The sequence below is a fragment of the Myotis daubentonii genome, chromosome 15 (genome assembly GCF_963259705.1).
Source record: "Myotis daubentonii chromosome 15, mMyoDau2.1, whole genome shotgun sequence".
Taxonomy (NCBI): Eukaryota; Metazoa; Chordata; class Mammalia; order Chiroptera; family Vespertilionidae; genus Myotis; species Myotis daubentonii.
Genome location: NC_081854.1, coordinates 41483226 through 41502096, shown reverse-complemented (window position 1 = coordinate 41502096; position 18871 = coordinate 41483226). Strand labels below are relative to the sequence as shown.

Here is an 18871-nt window from a genome sequence, read left to right as displayed (position 1 = left end):
TGCAGGACTACTGAGGGAGTGAGTGGCTGCCGCAGAGCTGGTAGGCCACTTGGATGGGTTGGTCAGCTGAGCGGTGCTCCCACTGTGGGAGCACATTGACCAACAGAGGGCAGCTCCTGCATTGAGCATCAGCCCCCTGGTGGTCAGTGCGCATAATAGTGACCGGTCATTCTGCCGTTTGGTCAATTTGCATATTAGGGTTTTATTATATAGGATTGGTTGCAGCAGCACTCCCAAGTGTTAAGAATCAAGAGTTCCACCAAACCATGTCTTTTTTCCCCCCTCGATGTTGGCTGAGGACTATATTGCTTTGATCCAGCAAAGATACCACATCTGAATACACAGGTTGGCATTACCACTTGATTACATTTGCAATAAACTACTGTCATTCATTCCCCATGACTCGGAGGGTGAATAAATAGGACTAGGAAGAAAACATCCACCCCTGCATAATTCAAGTTTGATGGCAGCACCAACCTCTGCGAATCCTGCAGGGATGTGGTCTTGACTATCCTATATAATAAAGAGCTAATATGCAAATGGTCACCATGCCCTCGTGCCGGGGCTGGGGACTTGAGGCTGCACCCCGCCCTATGGGGTTTGACGGGACTGGGGCCTGTTGGGTCTAGGTCTTGCACAATTTCAAGGTGCACGCGGGTGGGCGGGTACTCAACTCCGGGTCCCGTGGCATGCCCCAGACTCTGACAGGAGGGAGATTTTCATATACATTTTACTAATTTTCTTTAATCTCTGACACTTCTATTATAGAGAAAGGGCAAATAGCAGTATTAAACTATTTCTGCTAATTCCCTTTAATGTGCACAAATTTTGTGCACCGGGCCACTAGTGTGTGTGTGTTTAACTTAAATATGTATTTATTTAAAAGTTTATTGATTTATTGAGAGGAAGGGAGAGGGAGAGAAACATCGATGAGAGAAACATTGGGTTGCTTCCTGTAGTCACCCTGACCAGGAACAAACCTGCAACCTATGCATGTGCCCTGACTGGGAATAGAACTGGAGACTTTTCGGTGCATGGGATGATGCTCAACCAAGCCACACTGGCCAGGGCTCTTGCTCTTTCTTAGTGAATGTATTTTTCTCTTTGAGCACACAAACATATGTAAAGTCTTTTATCTTACCATTCTATAAAATTAATTTTATCTGGGGTGAATTTAATTTATTGATGTTTGCAGTCTTTCTTAGTGTTAGGTTTCTTCTCTCCCCGCAGTCCAAATGGATTTAGCAGTTGACTCCATCTAGCTCCTCACTCCTTTGGCCCTTATTCTAGAACCAAGTCTGTAGACATTCAGTTAACTGAGGATATCACAGACCAGACAGGCAGAGTCAACAGAACTGTGTCAGTTTCCTGTCCAAGTCCTCCCACCCCATTTCTGGGCCCAGGTTTTAATATAACCCTCACGTCCAGCCAGGGTGCAGGCCAAGTTCAGTGCAGCTCCTTCCCATTCACTCAGTCACCATGGCTCTAGCCCACACACCACAGCCATGTCACCACTCACCTTCTAAGGTACCATAATCACTCACAGCCAATGAGCAGGGCAAAACATTTTGAGACCCACAATAATTCAGAAAATTAACTGCCCAAGAACTGCCAGAACAGGAAATGGGAGTGAATAATTTATAATGCTGGCATGAGGAAAGCTTTTCTAGCCATGACATAAAATTCAGATTTCTTAAAATAAAAATGAAATGTAACATTAAAATTAAACTTTTGTGTAGTTAAGAAAAAAATGAGTTTGTAAAGACAAACTAGGAAAACACCTATAACTCAAGACAAAGTTTAATTTCCCTAAAATAGAAAGATTGACAATTCAGTAGTAAAATGGTGAAACAAGAATACAAATATCCAATAAACTTGAAAATTTGCCAAACCTCACTAAATACAAAACAAAAAAGCAATGATATAATCTACTTTTGCTGTACAGACTGGCAAAGTTTTAAAAATTAATAAATGTACAGTGTTGGCAAGCAGGTAAGAAAATAGTATTTCTGTATAACTGCAATAACATACATTGGTAAAAATCTTTTGGCAAACTAAGTTAGCAATGTATTAAAAGTTTAAATGTCCCCAGTTTTTGACCCAACAACTCTACTTCCAACAATACATCCTAGAATGAGTCTCGGCAGGGCAGAGGTGACCGAGGATAGTTATGAGGCACTGTGGCGACAGAACAGAGTGGAACCCCCATATGCCTTTCACTAGAGGAACCATGAAATAAATGCTAGGCAGCTACATGCTGTAATGATGCCACTGTCAACAGCGAGACTGATCTACGTGTGCTGGACATGTCACATGTCCACAATATGCTGGTAAGAGAGTCACATACACACACAAAAAAAATCAACAAAATATGCTGGTAAGTGAAATGGTGAGTTGCCCAAGAGTGGGTAGAATGTTCACATTTTTTAAAAGCAAAGTAGGACAATATATGCAAACAGAAGGCAATATATTGAATGTTCACCAAGCTGCTAGCCATGGTGACCCCAGAGAGGTGAGGATAGAGAGTACTTGCACTTCATAGTTACATACTCAAATAGATTTTTTAATGTGCACATATTAGTCTAATAACCAGAAAAATACAAATAAAGAAATCAAGATAAGTAAAATGTTTCATAATTATTTTAAAATTTCTTAACATAATGAATGATGGGCACAGCTCTAGTTTATTCATCCACATTCACACTGTGTATGAAGTAAAGTAACCAACAGATCCACTATTACAGATGTACAGAATAATCCCAAGTTTTCACTTGGTCGTAACTTCCTTTCCAAACTGTGCTGCTCACCTGTAGGCATAGTGTGGACCCCCCACGGATAAGAGCCATCTCACTTGGCCGGGCATGTGTCAGACAATTGCCCAGTGTCTCCTGGCTGCTATGAATGATTACTGAGTGCACAAGCAGACAGAGCAAATGGCAAGAGAAGTCAGGCATGGATTCTCAAAGGAGTCATAGCCCCTTGCCAGACAAATCCTTCTGAAAGTTCACTGACATCCATGTTTCTTCCCAATCAGGTTCACAAAGTATCCAAGATGCTCACTCAGGGAGAAACAGGGATATCCTCTGGCACAGAGAGAAGAGGTTAAATAGATTAACTGGAACATCTCTGGATTTTAGAAGATGGCTCCAAAGACGGGAGACATTTGTGACTGGTCTGTCAAGGACAGCTCACAGGCCTCTGCTGCCGCTCCCGTCACTCCATCCATGTGGTGGGCCTCTCCCACACTCTACCTCTACCACTTCTGCAGGGGCTGGATGCAGGTCCCAACATCCCTAGCCAGATAATAGGAATGGAATCCTGGGGCCAGTGAATACCAATAGCAACCAGATTACTATAAAGATGGGGGAAACCTTGGCTTAAAAAAATGGGGGGAAAGGACTACATTTCTCAAATGCAAAATTTTCCTCTACCTTTCTCAATCATTTGCATAATTTTTGTCAAGGCCAAACGTAGTTTAAAATAAGGCAGGTGGTTTCTCTCCACTCGTGCCTTTGTCCTTCGGTGACGTCCAGGTCTGTGCTGTGAAAGCTTCAGGTTCCTACGCAGGACCTGCAGGAGCTTCTCAGTTGGCTATTTTCTCAATCTCGTCCAAATCATCAGTGTCCAGTCTTTCTATTTTCTTATCTGAGAATAAAAAAAGAGTCAAAGAAATCAACATGGGGTTACATGGACACACAAACCTAGGGAAGGGGCAGCCCAGCAGGGAGAGAAAACACACAGGGCAGAGACCTGCCTCTGTCCACTTCCATCCTCCGGTTAAACCCAAAGTCTTCTGGTGCCTGAGACAGACACTGACAACAACAGTCCAAGTCCAAGGCCCTCAGCCTGGCCAAGGGGAACCAACATTCGAGTCCTGACACTGAACTCGCAGGTGTGCTCTCTGAGGACTTCCCGGTTGTAGGGGAGGAGGGGAATGTGCAAAGGGACAAAGCCTCTCTAGGGGCCACAGGACTACCTACCCTTCCACCCACCCCCGGACTCGCCCCATAAGGAAAGGCAGGGCACTCCCAGGACTCACTAAAATGCTCCTGGATTCTGTTGAGGATGTTCATGCTGTGCTTGCTGTCGACCATGTTCACTGCCAGGCCCCTCTTGCCAAAGCGGCCAGTGCGCCCGATCCGGTGCAGGTAAGTCTCGTTGTCTGGGTTCCCATCCTTGTCCACAGGAAGGTCAAAGTTGATGACAACAGACACCTGTTCAACGTCGATACCTGCATGAAGGAGAGATGGAGAAGAGTAAGAATAGGAGACACTCAGGCCACGGACACCAACTTGGGGAGAGGGAGTCAGGGTGGGCCAGCTCAGGGATTCCGGGACAAGGAGCAGAACCCAGAGAAAAACCACAGGACTTTGGCAGGTGCTAACAAAATTAACACTAGATTGCCCAAGGAAGTCATTTTGACTGCTTTTTAATTTTAATTAGAAAAACATTTATGTATATAAGGACACAATGTCTTAGAATTTTGTGACTTTTTGTACAACATATAAATGCGTTTATTAATAATTGTAGTTACCTCCCCCTCCTTCATTTCCGGTATATATGTGTTATACCTATATTGCCCAAAAGCAGTCATTTTGACTGCTTGGGAAATTTTAAATAATCAAATGACTCTTATTATTGAATTGAGTAAATTTCTTATATGACCAGTTCGGCTCTGTATTGAAATAACAGTTTTCGTTTTTTTTCGATTACCGTCACATGATAACATACAAGTACATGATAAATTGTCGATACTTGATAAGTTGCAGTTGCTCAATAAGCTAAACTAGTACTTGTTATTTGAATCTTTATGCAGTGATACATGTTCTAATAAGTTGTTTATTTCTTTTGCGCCCTAAATTCATGAAAAAAATGTTGAATAGAAGTGAGTTATTGGAAAAGCTAAGGAACATAAGTGAAGAGTGCTCCAATATTATTCTTTCACAATGCAGTCATTTTGACTGCTTTTGGGCAATATGGGTATATACTAAGTTTCAGTCTTTCTAGTGTTAAGAACTCAGTAGGAGCCCTAGCTGGTTTGGCTCAGTGGATAAAGCCTCCGCCTGAGGACTGAAGGGCCCCAGGTTCAATTCTGGTCAAGGGCACATGCCCAGGTTAGGGGCGCAATCCCCAATAGGGGGCGTGCAAGAGGCAGCCAATCAATGACTGTCTCTCATCATTGATGTTTCTATCTCTCCCTCTCCCTCTCTGAAATAAACAAAAATATATATGTAAAAAAAAAAAAAAGTCAGCCGAAACCGGTTTGGCTCAGTGGATGGAGCGTCGGCCTGCGGACGGAGGGGTTCCAGGTTCAATTCTGGTCAAGGGCATGTACCTTGGTTGCGGGCACATCCCCAGTGAGGGAGGGAGTGTGCAGGAGGCAGCTGATCGATGTTTCTGACTCTCTCTCTCCTTTCCTCTCTGTAAAAACTCAATAAAATATATTTAAAAAAAAAAAAAAAGTCAGTAGAGAGCCTCTGCTAGACACTGGTGTCAGGAGATGCAGCTGAAACCTCAATGGCTGCCCGAAGAGCAGGCGCCATTGTGAATCAGTCAGAAGCCTGTACATTTCCTTCCACCAAGTCAGGACTCGGTTTCTGTGAAAGTTCTTCTCTGCTGAGGGAATCCAGTCTCTCCTAGAAAAGGACGTCACCACCAACCCCACGTGACTTCTCTCAAACCACCTGAGGAGTTCTCTTCCTACCCCGAGGCTGGCAGACCAGGACAAGTTCTCTGCTCACCGCGGGCACACACGTTGGTGGTCACCAGAACCTTCTCTTTGCCCTCTCGGAAGCGCTCAATCACCGCAGCCCTCTGCTCCACCATCATCTCCCCACTTAGCAAAGCCACCTGGTGGCCTTCTCTTGAGAGCTCTGCTGCCAGCCAACTGGCTGTTTTGCGGGTCTGAAGGAAGAAAACATTTGAGAAATCAAAGTCCCTGAAGAGAATATTTTTGATCTAGAAAACTCTACCTGAAACTTAGCAGCTAAGGGTTAAATTTCCTAAAATTGTTAACTTGATGGTGTACCAGGAAGTAACAATGTCACCTGGGTCAAAAATATTTGATCTAAAAATAATCAAAAGGGTGAAAAATCAGAAAAATTATACTTACTAGCCTGGACTCTTTAAGATATCCATGTCATGAAAGGTGGGGAAACTGGTGGGATTAAGTGAGTCTCAAGAGACATGACAACTAAATGCAACAATCTCTGAATGGCTCTTTGGTTTAGCAACAGCAACCAAAAGCAATAAAGAACCTTTGTGGTAACAGGTGGGGAAATGGGATACGGATGAACTCTTTAGGGGGTAATATCACTATCACTGTATCATTGTTCAAGGTGTGGTAATGGTATTATGGTCATTCTTGGGAAATATTTAGCTCTGAATTTATCATGATGTCTACAACTACCTTAACAATGACTCAGTAAGCCCTGGCCAGTGTTCCAAATGGTTAGAGCAAAGGGTCACAGGCTTGATTCCCTGTCAAGGGCACTGTATCTGGTATTGCAGGTTCAATCCTGGCCCTGGTGGGGGGATACAACCAATCGATGTCTGTCTCCAATCAATATTTTTCTCTCTCTCCCCCCGTCTCTTCCTCCCTTCCACTCTCTCTAAAAAGTTAATGGAAAAAATATCCTCAGGTGAGGAGTAACAAAACAAAAAATTTTTTTAATTAAATAAATTAAAATACAATGACTCAGCAAAAAGAAAAAGTACATGTATTTCACGCACATGGATATGAATAATAAAGCAAATGTGGCTAAATGTTGACAATAGGTGAAGGACATGTTATTCGTTTTATTTTTTTATTGTCTCTAGGTGTGAAAGTTTCAATTTGAGGTTGGGAGAGGGATGCCACTCTAAATTATGTCTTCCAACAACAGAGTAAGAGTTATCTTATTTTTATATCCTTTAAATAGCATTGTGAAATTTTCTTCAGATATCTTATTTACTGGTGAAAAAAATTTTTTTGCTATTATAAATGAATTCATCCCTTAATTTTCTACGTTTTTGCACTTGAAACTAGAAAACTAGTTATTTTATATTAATTTTGTAAAACCAATCATTTTAATTTCGTATCAGTTAATTCTCTTGGGTTTTCTAATAATACATCACATACAAATAATATAAAATTCTAGGTGCTCTATGCTTAGGCTATATATACCTGAGGACACTAAAAATTGCCTCTTACATCTTCACAAACCATTTCCTTCCTGGCCCCACAGGAGAAGCTGGTCCTCCTCAGCACTAAGGTGGAGCTGGCTGAGAGGGAGGGGGCTGGACACCTTCCCATGGAACTCCTCCCCAGGCTGGCCTGCTGCTGCTGCTGCTGCTGCTGCTACTCACATGGCAGAAGATCATGGCCTGAGCAATGGTGATGGCCCCGTAGAGGTTACACAAGGCCTGGAACTTCTCGTCTCTGTTATTGCACAGGACGTAATACTGCTTGATGGTGTCCAATGTCTCCTCCTCCCGCTTCAGTTTGATAATGTTTGGGTCTGGGACCACTTTCTGGGCAAAGTTCCATACCGAGTCTTCAAAGGTGGCAGAGAAAAGCAGCATCTGGCAGTTCCTGGGCAGCATCCTGCAAGGGAAGGCCCAGGTGTTTGGCACGAGCCCGAGCGTTTCACTGGAATGAGCAGCAGCACAGCCTCCCCAGGCTTGGATGGGCTATGTCCCCTGGAAGGTGGCAGAGGTGGAGGAGCACTGTGGGGAAGAGGCAGGACCAGACGGGGCAGGGACAGGGTGCTATTAGATTCCTAAGTCTTTTCCTCGACCCAGGCGGGAGTATGGTCAGTGCCGACATGGCCCATCAATCACAGGCTTCTCAAGCTTCTGAAGCAGAGAACCCGGTACAAGGCTGAGAAGTTCCTCCCGGATCCAGCGTCCTACCTTTGGATGCGGATGCTCTGATCTTGGTGGCCCTGAGTAGCTATCATCACATCAGCCTCATCCAGAACAAACACCTTGATCTTCTTGGGGTCAATGAACTTGAGCTTGGCGCACCAGTCTAAGACAGTCCCAGGGGTGCCAATGACAATGTGCTCACTGATCTTCTGACCCCTTTCCACTGTGGAGACAAGAGGTGTTCTGTGGTTATTTCCATGGCAAAACCAGCTTTGGAAAGCAAAGCCTTGCCCCATTCTTCCAGAGCTTTTAGAACAAGTTAATTACAGATTTCAAAGGATACAGGACTGTTTCCCCAAGTCTTGGTTGTACTGTAAAGTGGGCATAATGACACCTACCTGACTGCATGTGGTCAGGATAAAATCCTATACAGTGAAACCTCAGTAAGTGTTAGTTCCTTCCTACCTTCTATAATTCAACACCATCCAACTCTTTCTCTTTAGCATTATCTTGTATCTTGTTCTTTTCATACCATTCATTCACTCATGATTCACTGATTTTCTCCCAAATTGGCAAAAATACTTTGGGGTCCTCAATAATGTTTAAGAATGTAGAAGACTGGCCCTGGATGGGTAGCTCAGTTGGTCATCCCAATACGCCAAAGTTGTGGGTTCAGTCTCGTCCGGGCACATACAAGAATAAACTAATGAATGCATAAATAAGTGGAACAACAAATTGATGTTTCTCTCTCACCCCCTAAATCTATAAATTTAAAAAAAAAAAAAGAGAGAGAGAGTGTTAAGAGACCCAAAAACTTGAGAAGCACTGCTCAAGGCAATTATAAACTTTTGGGTCAAAGGGATGTCTCTCTTCAACTTTTCTAGGTAACGTCAAACTGTTTTTTCTAAAGTGATTGTACCAGTGTATACTCCTGCCAGAAATGTGTGAGCATTCCAGTTTTGTATCTTCATCAAGACTGGTAATGGTCAGATTTCTTCATTTTTGCCCACCTGAGATGTGTATAGTGGTTTTAATTTACATTTTTGTGATGACTAATGAGGCTCATTTTTTCATGTTTACTGACCATCTGAATTCCTTCTTTTGTGAAGTGTCTGTTCAACTGGGCCTCTTTTGTCTTTTTTTAAAACTATGTATCTCTTTTATATATTATTGATTTCAGAGAGGGAGAGGGAAAGAGCAATAGAAACATCAATGATGAGAATAACTGATTGGCTGCCTCTTGCATGCCCCCTACTACTGGGGATGGACCCCACAACCTGGCATGTGTTCTTGACCGGAATCAAACTCAGGACCCTTCAGTCCACAGGCTGATACTCTATCCCCTGAGCCAAACCAGCTAGGGCTCTTTTGTCTTTTCTTAATGATTTGTAGTTTTTAAATATTCCATTAACTTTCTAATGACCCACTTTCTACCTGCCCTACCTCATTTTAAACCATATTCTCTACATTACATTCTGCAGAATACACAGAAGAAAGAACTGCTGGAGGATTTCTGACTTTGATAAGACCAAGAGAGCTACACATGCTCTTAGTAAAGCTGTGCTTACTTTTAAAAAATACGTATTTTTATTTATTTCAGAGAAGAAGGGAGAGGGTATCACTGATCGGCTGCTTCCTGCATGCCCCATACTGGGGGTCGAATCCACAACCTGGGCATATGCCCTGACGGGGAATCGAACAGTAACTCTTGGTTCATAGGTCAACACTCAACCACTAAGCCATGCCTGCTGGGCACTTTTAAAGAAAGGTATCTGACCTCCACCCCGCATCCTCAGTGCTGCCATCCCTCTCTAGTAAGCAGCTTCCAGAACTCTGGATGCCAAATTCAAAACCCTATCTCCTCAGTGAAGAACACCTGGACCCAGGCATTTTCTAACAATGCAAAATCTTATGTTAAGGGTGGAGAGAACTGTTAACAAATTAGCAAGTAAATACATTGGCTAAAATCAATGCATTTGGGCTCTAAGGTCAGATTGAACCAGAGTTGAATCATCATCATCATGTTTCAGCATGCAAACACCCAACCACCCTACCCTACTCACTGCTGAGGGCTCACCTCTTTATACTCACATTTATTGCCTCGAACAGCATAAGCAAGCTTTAGTTCTGGATGAAATTTGCCCATCTGCTCAATCACTTTTCCTGTTTGAAGCGCCAACTCATATGTTGGGGAGAGGCAAAGGCACTGACAGGGGGATCATAAAGGATGACTTTAGGAGACCCTTTCAGTAACAGACAACAGGCTCTAAAGCAACAAGTATGCTGATGTTATTAGCACTTGAACAGTGCAGGGAACCACATCCTTTCAACCAGGCCAACCTTTCAGCTTGGCTGGGGGGATGCTTTTGGAAGCTATTGTTTAAAGGTGCTTTCAAATGAATTTTATCCATGTCCTGCTCTGCCTGAGCCACAGTTTGAAGCACAGGAAATGTTCAGAACCCTCCAGGGGAACCCTCGTCAATCCCCCACCAGATGGCAGTGCCCAGGCAAGTGAGGACCCAGGATTCCCCAGCCCTCACCTGGGGGTATCTCTCTGCTGGCTCCACTCGGCTGAGCATGGCTAGGACAAAGGCAGCTGTTTTCCCAGTACCAGACTGAGACTGGGCAATCAGGTTCTGTGGGCTGGATGAAGGAAGAAGAGAGATGAAAATAATATTGGTTAAACACACACAAAGGTGTCAAGATGTTCTTTCTGGGTAGTAGGAATATGGACTTCCTCCTTTAGTCCAGATTTTCTGCATTGAGTACATGACAAATGTTTTTATATTGTTAAAAAACTGCTTAAATATTATGGAAAATGATTGTTTTAGACGGGTCCACACCGAGAAGTCCTTACTCTAGACTCTAGCACAGCTAGTGCCCTAGCTCTGTACCTTAGGGGTCCCGCAGAAACTAAGATAGCACAGTAAGGTCTGTGCCAATGAGACAAGTCCCCGAGAATGTTTTCTGCTGAGCCATAATGTGCCTCTAGCACCCAGCTCCTTCTGTGTGTTCCCTTTCCCATCTTTATAGAAAATGTAAGATTCCAAGTCAGACAGATACTTTAGAGCAGTGGTTCTCAACCTTCTGGCCCTTTAAATATAGTTCCTCATGTTGTGACCCAACCATAAAATTATTTTCGTTGCTACTTCATAACTGTAATGTTGCTACTGTTATGAATCATAATGTAAATATCTGATATGCAGGATGGTCTTAGGTGACCCCTGTGAAAGGGTCGTTCAACCGCCAAAGGGGTCGCGACCCACAGGTTGAGAACCGCGCTTTAGAGGGACCATTCACATTTCACTTCATGTAACCCATTGTCATGGAAATAGGTGGCATTTTTGCCATTAAAAAAGAAAAACAAGCCCCGATGGAGTGGCTCAGTGGTTGAGCATCAACATATGAACCAGGAGATCACAGTTTGAGTTCCAGTCAGGGCACATACCTGGATTGTGGGTTCAGTCCCCAGTAAGAGGCATGTAGGAGGCAGCCGATCAATGATTCTCTCTTATCACTGATGTTTTTCTCTCACTCTCTCTCTCTCTCTCTCTCTCTCTCTCTCTCTCCCCCCCTCCCTTCCTTTCTCTGAAATCAATAAAAACTTTTTTTTTTTAAAGTTGCTACATAAAAGTATACCACTTATCTAAGGTTTAAAAATATATAAACTACTCTAGATTCTTAGGGCACACAGATACCTAATAAAAGTATAAAGAAATGAGAAAACGACGACCCACTTCGGGATGATGCTTACTTTGGTGGGAGAGGATATGATGTTTTATTTCTTGGCAGGTGTTCTTGGTATTGCTCTTGACACCTTTTTGCAGGTCTCAAATATTTCAAAATAATTTGTAAAAACCCAATTCAAGCTATTCCCCTGAAGAAACATGTTGCCCCAAACGTCCCACCTTGGTCTCAAGACAGTAACAGCTGTTGGTGGGTGACATTAAACCAAATTCTGAAGAGGTGCATACTTACGGCTCAGCAAGCATCATGGGTAACGCGTTCTCTTGTATCTTGGATGGTCGGTTGAAGCCCATAGCATAGACTCCCTGAAGAAGCTGTGGTTTCCTGGGAGGCCAGGGAGAGAGAAAAGGAATCTCTAGTTGTTGAGACTGTTTAAAAGGCCTAGCTTTTTATCCTTTCCTATATCTAGCAAAGAACGATGCTTCCTATCTTTGTCAGACATATTTTCCTATGCCTTAAAAAAACAAAAAAACACTACCTAAAACAAGACGAAACCATCTTTTCCTACTAGATCTTAATCTGCAACTATTATGCAACTCATAAAATATAGTTTCCTTTCTCATAGAAATTCATGCTTTCAGCACATCCACAAATATGATTGGCCTTATGTGACCAGTGTCCCCTGGATACTGCAAGAGTGGTATTTATTAATTCATGGTGCAAAGTAAATTATAAAAGACATATTTAAAAGTAAACCTGCTTCCTATGCTGCTAAGAAATAGAAATCCCTTAGGAGAATGGGATTTCAGTTGGATTTTCTCAGCACAGATATTAAAGTGAACCAGCCATTCTGTGTTCAATGGTCCTTCCAAAGCCAGCCTGGAAAAGTCAAGTGCAAATACTTGGAAAAATTGAGAAGAAAATTGATTCAGCCAGTTTCTAGTAGCTGATCTATACAGTACGAGAGGGTTCAGTTATCATCCTGAACTTTACAGTGCTCAGATTTTTGTCTAGTCAAAATCAAGAACAGAAAAGCACCAACTTCTTATATAAGTTGCTCTTACATTGCATTTACAATAAGCTCTCTGATACCTCTAAATGGTGTTTAACAAAAATCATACTAGATTATTTCCAAAAAAAGTCAAACCAAGTCAAGACTTCTGTCCTGAGCCCTTCTTGGAGTTCAACAGACTCTCTAAAAGGCAAATTCTTCTGGCCTATGTTGGTTCTCAGACACAAAGAACTTTGAGAACATAACCTGTGGTGCCTGCCGTTTGGAAGAAAGGCTGTAACGCCAGCAGATTCTGACTTGGTTGTCAAGGAAACGGTCATACTGAATGAGGATTTTCAAGTGATCTAAGAGCTTCCAGTGGCTCAATTTTTTTTTTTCTTTCATTTTGCAGATTCATTCAAATCTTTTAAATACAAAAACAGACCAAGCATACTAGGTGACCTAGGTTTCATTCTTTGTTTCCTTTGGCGACCAATAGCTAAATCAGAGAGAACTTGCCTTTCAGAGGACAATTCATCACTAGTTGAACTGAGAGCTCCAATCCTTTACGTGAAAGAAACTTAAAAAAAACACACCACTGATACTTGGAAACGCAAACTGTGAGTTCAGGAAACAGTAGAGCACATCTAGCTGCCCTAATGCAGTTTATGAACAGAGCAGAAATGACAGATTTGTTGAATGAAGCCCTTGAGAGAAAATACAGAAAATTACAATTTCCTGAAATCATTAAAAAACAGCCACACTTTGATTAGTGTTAATAGTTGGCAGAAATGTAGCCTCTGTTTGCTCACAGTGGGCATACTACAGATTTTGCTGAATAAAGGTAAAGAATCCATTTATTCCACCACTTTCTTATTTACCAGCTATTTCCTGTCTATGATTTGGGTCCTGGCAGGCAGCAAGAATGTTAGTTTATCTTCTGTCACTCATAACACCCCGCACAGTGGCATGTACATAAACCTATGAGCCATGCACACCTCTTTACTAACTTACTGAAGAAACAAAAAAACTTGGTATATCCTTTCATAATTATCTCTTTAAAATACTGACACATTAGAAGTCATTCTTAGCGCAATGTCATCCATGTGCTCCCCTAAGATTCAATTCTGGATTCTGGACTTTTAAAAAATTCCAGAATGTTGAAGGCTGCTTTGCACTGTAGGTCCTGGGAATCCTGTACAGGCTCTATTGACACATTTGATAAAAGCAGATAAACTGTTCTTAAGACCATAAACCCTGTAGTCTAACAAAAGAGCTTACCTAATAAGAAATGTTCCTGACATCCAGAAATCACCTGTCAGCCAATATTTTATTGAAAGTTCTAAGAGCATAAAAGAAAAAAGACTTTCAGCTATGATGAATAAATCTGTGGCATTTAAAATCCCTATCAAGAGGAGGAGAACCGGGAAGCAGAGACAAGGGTAGGAGGGAGACCATCGCTGTCACCTTTTTCATACTTTTTGACTTTTGAATCACGTGAATTATTAACTAGTCAAAGAGATAAATATATTAGGATTTAAAAAAATATATATCTTATTGATTATTTAGATTTGAGAAAGGAAGGGAGAGGGAAAGATAGAAACAGCAATGAGAAAGAAACATCAATATTGATTGCCTGCCTCCACTGGGGATCAAGCCCGCAACCTGAGCAAGTGCCCTGACCAGGAATCGAACCAGCAACTTTTTGGTGCATGGATCGACACCCAACCACTGAGCCACACCGGTCAAGCAGGGTTTTTAAAAATAAAAGTAAAATTCCCACAAGAGTCTGTGTGATGCTGTTTTATAAAAGAGGGACGGTAGAAACAGCTCCAAGAAACAAATACTCACAGCCGAAGCTCCTCGAAGGACTTCACTGAGTAGAGGGGGGACTTGGGGTCCCGCTGCAGGACTTCCACTTGGTTTGTGTTGTCGACCAGGTTGCTTCTGATCAGCTTGTTGAGTAAGGACTGGGCAGCCCTGTCCTCTGTCAGAAAGAAACCAGTAGATTTTCTTCTTCTAATTTTTAAAATTTTTTTATTAATTTTAGAGAGAGAGAGGGAGAGATAGAGAGAACTATCGATTTGTTGTTACATTTATTTATGCACTCATTGGTTGATTCTTGTATGTGCCCAGACCAGGGCTCAAACCCGCAACCTTGGCGTATCAGGATGACGCCCTAATCAACTGAGCTACCTGGCCAGGGTCACCAGTTGATTTTTTTCACACTCATCTGGCAAACTCCATCCTTGTGACACTCCCCTCCCCTTGATAGAACATTCCCTAAAAAGGCTATCTATGTTAATCTCCACTTCCTCTCCCCCTCTTCTGTTGAATGTACACGGAATAGGGTTCTTATTTAACCTCTCCACTCAACCTCAGCCCTTGCCAAACTCACCAATGATGACTACACTGCTAAATCAATCCAAAAGGCAATTGTTAGTTCTTCTCTTAATCAACTTGTTACCTATATTTGACTCCCTACTTTGGAAAAACTTCCTTCTTCTGATTTCGGGGACAGCACTCTCTTTTGGTCCTATTTCACTGACTGTGTCTTCTCAGTCTCCTTTGTGGATTCCTCTTCTTCCCCTTCATCTTATAACTAAGAATACCTCTGGCTCCAGAAAGGCAAGTCCTGGGTCATACTGTGTCTCTTGCTACAGGTTTTCAATGAGTAGTTACCTTTCTCTTCTTCATCTGTTTTCTCTGCAGTGGCATTGGTTTTGATAACACCTACACAAGAAAACAGTTGTCATAATCAGAAAGGCAAATATCAAACCCACCCAAAAGGTGGGACAATGTAAATACTAAAATTTATTTTACATGATCAAAATGTAAATAGTTGGCATTTCTTTGTGTTTAATAAATTTTTATTCCTACGAAATTTTTAAGTGCATAAGAAAATTTCTATTTTCTGGAAATTTTGGCTGACTTCAAAGTGATCAGCAGAATGTCACCTCTGACGTACTTACCCTAAAATAAACTATAGCTTTATATTAGCAAACATAATTAAACATGAGGAAGAAAAATTAAAAGACAGAGGTAAAATGATCACTTTTTAAAGAATGTATGACTGTAAACTTTTAGGGCTAAGTATCAACTTAAGTAAACAGAAATCAGTAGTTTACATAATTATATAGAGAGATATAATTGAAAAAATCTGACTTATAATAGCAACTAAAAAGATAAAATGTTGCACCTAGAAATAAAGTTAACAAAAATACGCAAGACTTAGATGAAGAAAACTTTAAATCACGCATTAAATAATGCAAATAGGTACAGCTAAAAAAACCCATAAATTTAAATGGGAATCTAAGATATTTACTTAACCCAAAAGAAGGCAGGAAAAGAGGCAGAGAACAAAATATAAGGGGACAAATAAATCAAACAGTAAAATTGCTGGGTTGAAATGTGGATTGTGGACCGACCCCCAATTCATACGTTGGAAGTCCTAAGAATATACCTCAGAATGTAACCTTGTTTTGAGATAGGGTCATTTCGGATGTAATTGGCTAAGATGAGGTCATTAGGGTGGGCCCTAATCCAATAGGATTAATGTCCTTCTAAAAAGGGGAAATTTGAACATAGATATGCACACAGGGAAAATGCCATGTGAAGACGAAGACAGATTGGGGTGATGCTTCTATAAGCCAAGGAACACCAAATCCTTCCTCACAGCCCTCAGAAGGAACCAACCCTGCCGACAACCTGATCTCGGACTTCTGGCCTCCAGAACTGTGAGACAATAAATTTCTATTGTTCATCCCTAGCCGGTTTGGCTCAGTGGACAGAGTGTAGGCATGCGGACTGAAGGGTCCTGGGTTCGATTCCCATCAAGGGTACATGCCCAGGTTGTGGGCTTGATCCCCAGTAGGGGGCATGCAGGAGACAGCCAATCAATGATTCTCTTCCATCATTGATGTTTCTCTCTCCTTCCCTCCCTCTCTGAAATAAGTAAAAATATATATTTAAAAAATAAATTTCTATTGTTCAAACCACCCAGTTTGTGATACTTTGTTATGGCAGCCCTAGCAAACTAATAATAGGTGGAGATTGGGAACTGGGTAAATGGTGGCCAGATGAAAAGGCCTTTTACCTGTTTTTACTTTATGAGTTGTTTGTGGGTTTTTATTATTGATTGCAGAGAGTAAGGGTGAGGAAGAAAGAGATAGATACATCAAAGATGAGAGAGAATCACTGGCTATCTCCTGCACATCCCCTACTGGGGATGAAGCCCACAACCCGGGCACGTGCTGTAATCAGGAATCGAACCGTGATCTCCTGGTTCATAGGTCAAGGCTCAACCACTGAGCCATGCCGACCGGGTACTTTATGAGTTTTGAACCCAGATTAACCTTTAAAAATTTTAAAGAAACATTATCAAGTGAACAGTGCCAGAGGCTAGATCAAATCTGGAAAAATAACATATCCCCTTCAGTGTGAAACCGACGTTACCGGCTGTCAAATCCAGAGCGAACATTTGCCGAACATGCTAAATGAAAGCTCCTTTTCACATTACAGCTATGAGTACAAAGCAGAAGCAAACGTGTAACTTGTACCAGCTTACAACTACTCGTGACTCACCATTTGTATCTGATTTGACTCTCTCTTCCTTGATCTGCAAATTACTGATCTGAATGGAAATAAAAGAAAACACTTGAGAGCAGAGCCACAGGATAACTTAATACCATGAATTATATATTAAGCTAATGTACACAAGTCTATATGGTAAAATAAAAAGAGGGGAGGGTTTTTACCAACTATCAGGAAGCAGTATTTTAAAACATTAAGTTACATCAGCCTCCTGATAAGCAAATTGTTTAGAACCAGATATCAAGTATATTCATATCTCATCTAGATTAGGAAAATAGGATTAAAAAGATGTGAAACAAATTCTCAGTAACTGTCTTTTAAGAAAGATCTGATGCTAAACACTAGATTGTAAACTCGAGAGCACCAGAACCATATACTGTATCATACTTTTTAAAAAAACTGGTATCAGAGAGGAAAGGAGAAGGGGAGAGGGAAACATCGATGATGAGAATCACTGGTGGGCTGCCTCCTGTACGCCCCCTGCACTGGGGACTGAGCCCGAAACCCTGGCATTCGCCCTGGCTGTGTTTGATTCCCACTGATCTCCTGGTTCATGGGTCTATGCTCAACCACTGAGCTATACTGTCCAGGCCATATCATACTTTTTGAATAAAATATATAAAAACCGAAATCTGTTATTCTGCATAGCTACAAACTACCAACCATGTTAAGCATGGGCCTAAAAAAAGTTCAAATAAGGCACTTGCCCTCCTGGGAGCCTATCTTCCCTTTCAGGAGTGCATCTCCTAGACCAGTGGTTCTCAACCTTGGCTGCACATTAGAATCACCTGGGAATCTTTTTTAAAATCCTGATTTCTGGGCCTCATCCTCCGGAAATTCCGTTTCTTTGTTACTAATGTTGTGGCCCCACCCCATAACAAAGAAACAGAATTTCCGGAGGATGAGGCCCAGAAATCAGGATTTTAAAAACGCTTCCCAGGTGATTCTAATGTGCAGCCAAGGTTGAGAACCACTGTCCTAGACTCTAACGATCCCCAAGAGACTTGCAACCAGGGGAGCAGTGGGCAGCGGCAAGAGACTTGCAACCAGGGGAGCAGTGGGCAGCGGCGGCTCCACCCAGGCTCACCCCTGAACCTGCCTCCAAGGCCCCCCTCTTCTCTGACTTCCCAGTGAAACCACGCAGTCCCGCCTCGGCTCTCCTGTTGCTCCTTCTATTCTAAGCACTCCCTTGCTTCACTGTCCCCGGCTTTAATATAGGTACTCTCAAAAGCAAAGTTAACGATGTTAAAATAAGGGAAGCACACTGTCGTTCTACTCTTGATGAGAAAGAGAACCAGCCTAAACTTGCCTCTCCTTGACAGCCCCACTGGGAGATGCGATACAGAAAAGACAGCATACGTAGCGGGAACAGACTGCCACCGGATAAAAGCCTTAAACTGGCCCAGAGGGAGACAAAAGGCTCGAATCAGCACGGATTCCTCGGCGGGCCATCGGCCTGCCCCCCCCCCCCCCCCCCGTGGGCTCCCTGGATTTGGGGCAGGGTCCGCTGGGGCCCTCCTACTTCCTTCTCCCCTGGAGCTGCAGCCACTGACCGACTTGACAGCCGCTTCCTGCTGGTCCACGGCCAGGGCCCACGAGTCGGAAGCCATGGTGCGGAGGGAGGGAGGCCGGCTCGCGAAAAATGCACACGCTCGCACAGATCCCGAGCCCGCCGCCGGAGCGAGAAGGTAACTCACGCGGACCGGAAGTGGCGCTGCTTAACCGTGACGTCAGTTCCGGCAGGACGTGAAC

The 18871-nt window shown here is 42.6% G+C and overlaps 1 protein-coding gene across 4 annotated transcripts; it reads right to left on the bottom strand.

The window, feature by feature from the left end:
* Positions 1-1782: 1782 nt before the first annotated feature.
* On the bottom strand, positions 1783-18832 carry DDX19A (DEAD-box helicase 19A). 4 transcript variants are annotated; one of them, XM_059667473.1, is made up of 12 exons: positions 18673-18832; positions 17111-17159; positions 15209-15259; positions 14378-14513; positions 11827-11919; positions 10389-10491; positions 9940-10054; positions 7894-8071; positions 7348-7585; positions 5742-5904; positions 4040-4231; positions 1783-3645 (listed from the first exon to the last, which is right to left on the bottom strand). In XM_059667473.1, the coding sequence occupies exons 1-12, from the start codon at positions 18727-18729 to the stop codon at positions 3584-3586; spliced, it is 1437 nt and encodes a 478-aa protein (XP_059523456.1). In that variant the 5' UTR covers positions 18730-18832; the 3' UTR covers positions 1783-3583. The 4 variants fall into 4 exon arrangements, 3 of the variants coding, with proteins under 3 accessions (XP_059523456.1, XP_059523458.1, XP_059523459.1); XR_009448879.1 differs by lacking the exon at positions 5742-5904; XM_059667475.1 differs by lacking the exons at positions 15209-15259; positions 17111-17159; positions 18673-18832 and adding an exon at positions 13808-13868 and having other exon boundaries at positions 14378-14512.
* Positions 18833-18871: the final 39 nt, after the last annotated feature.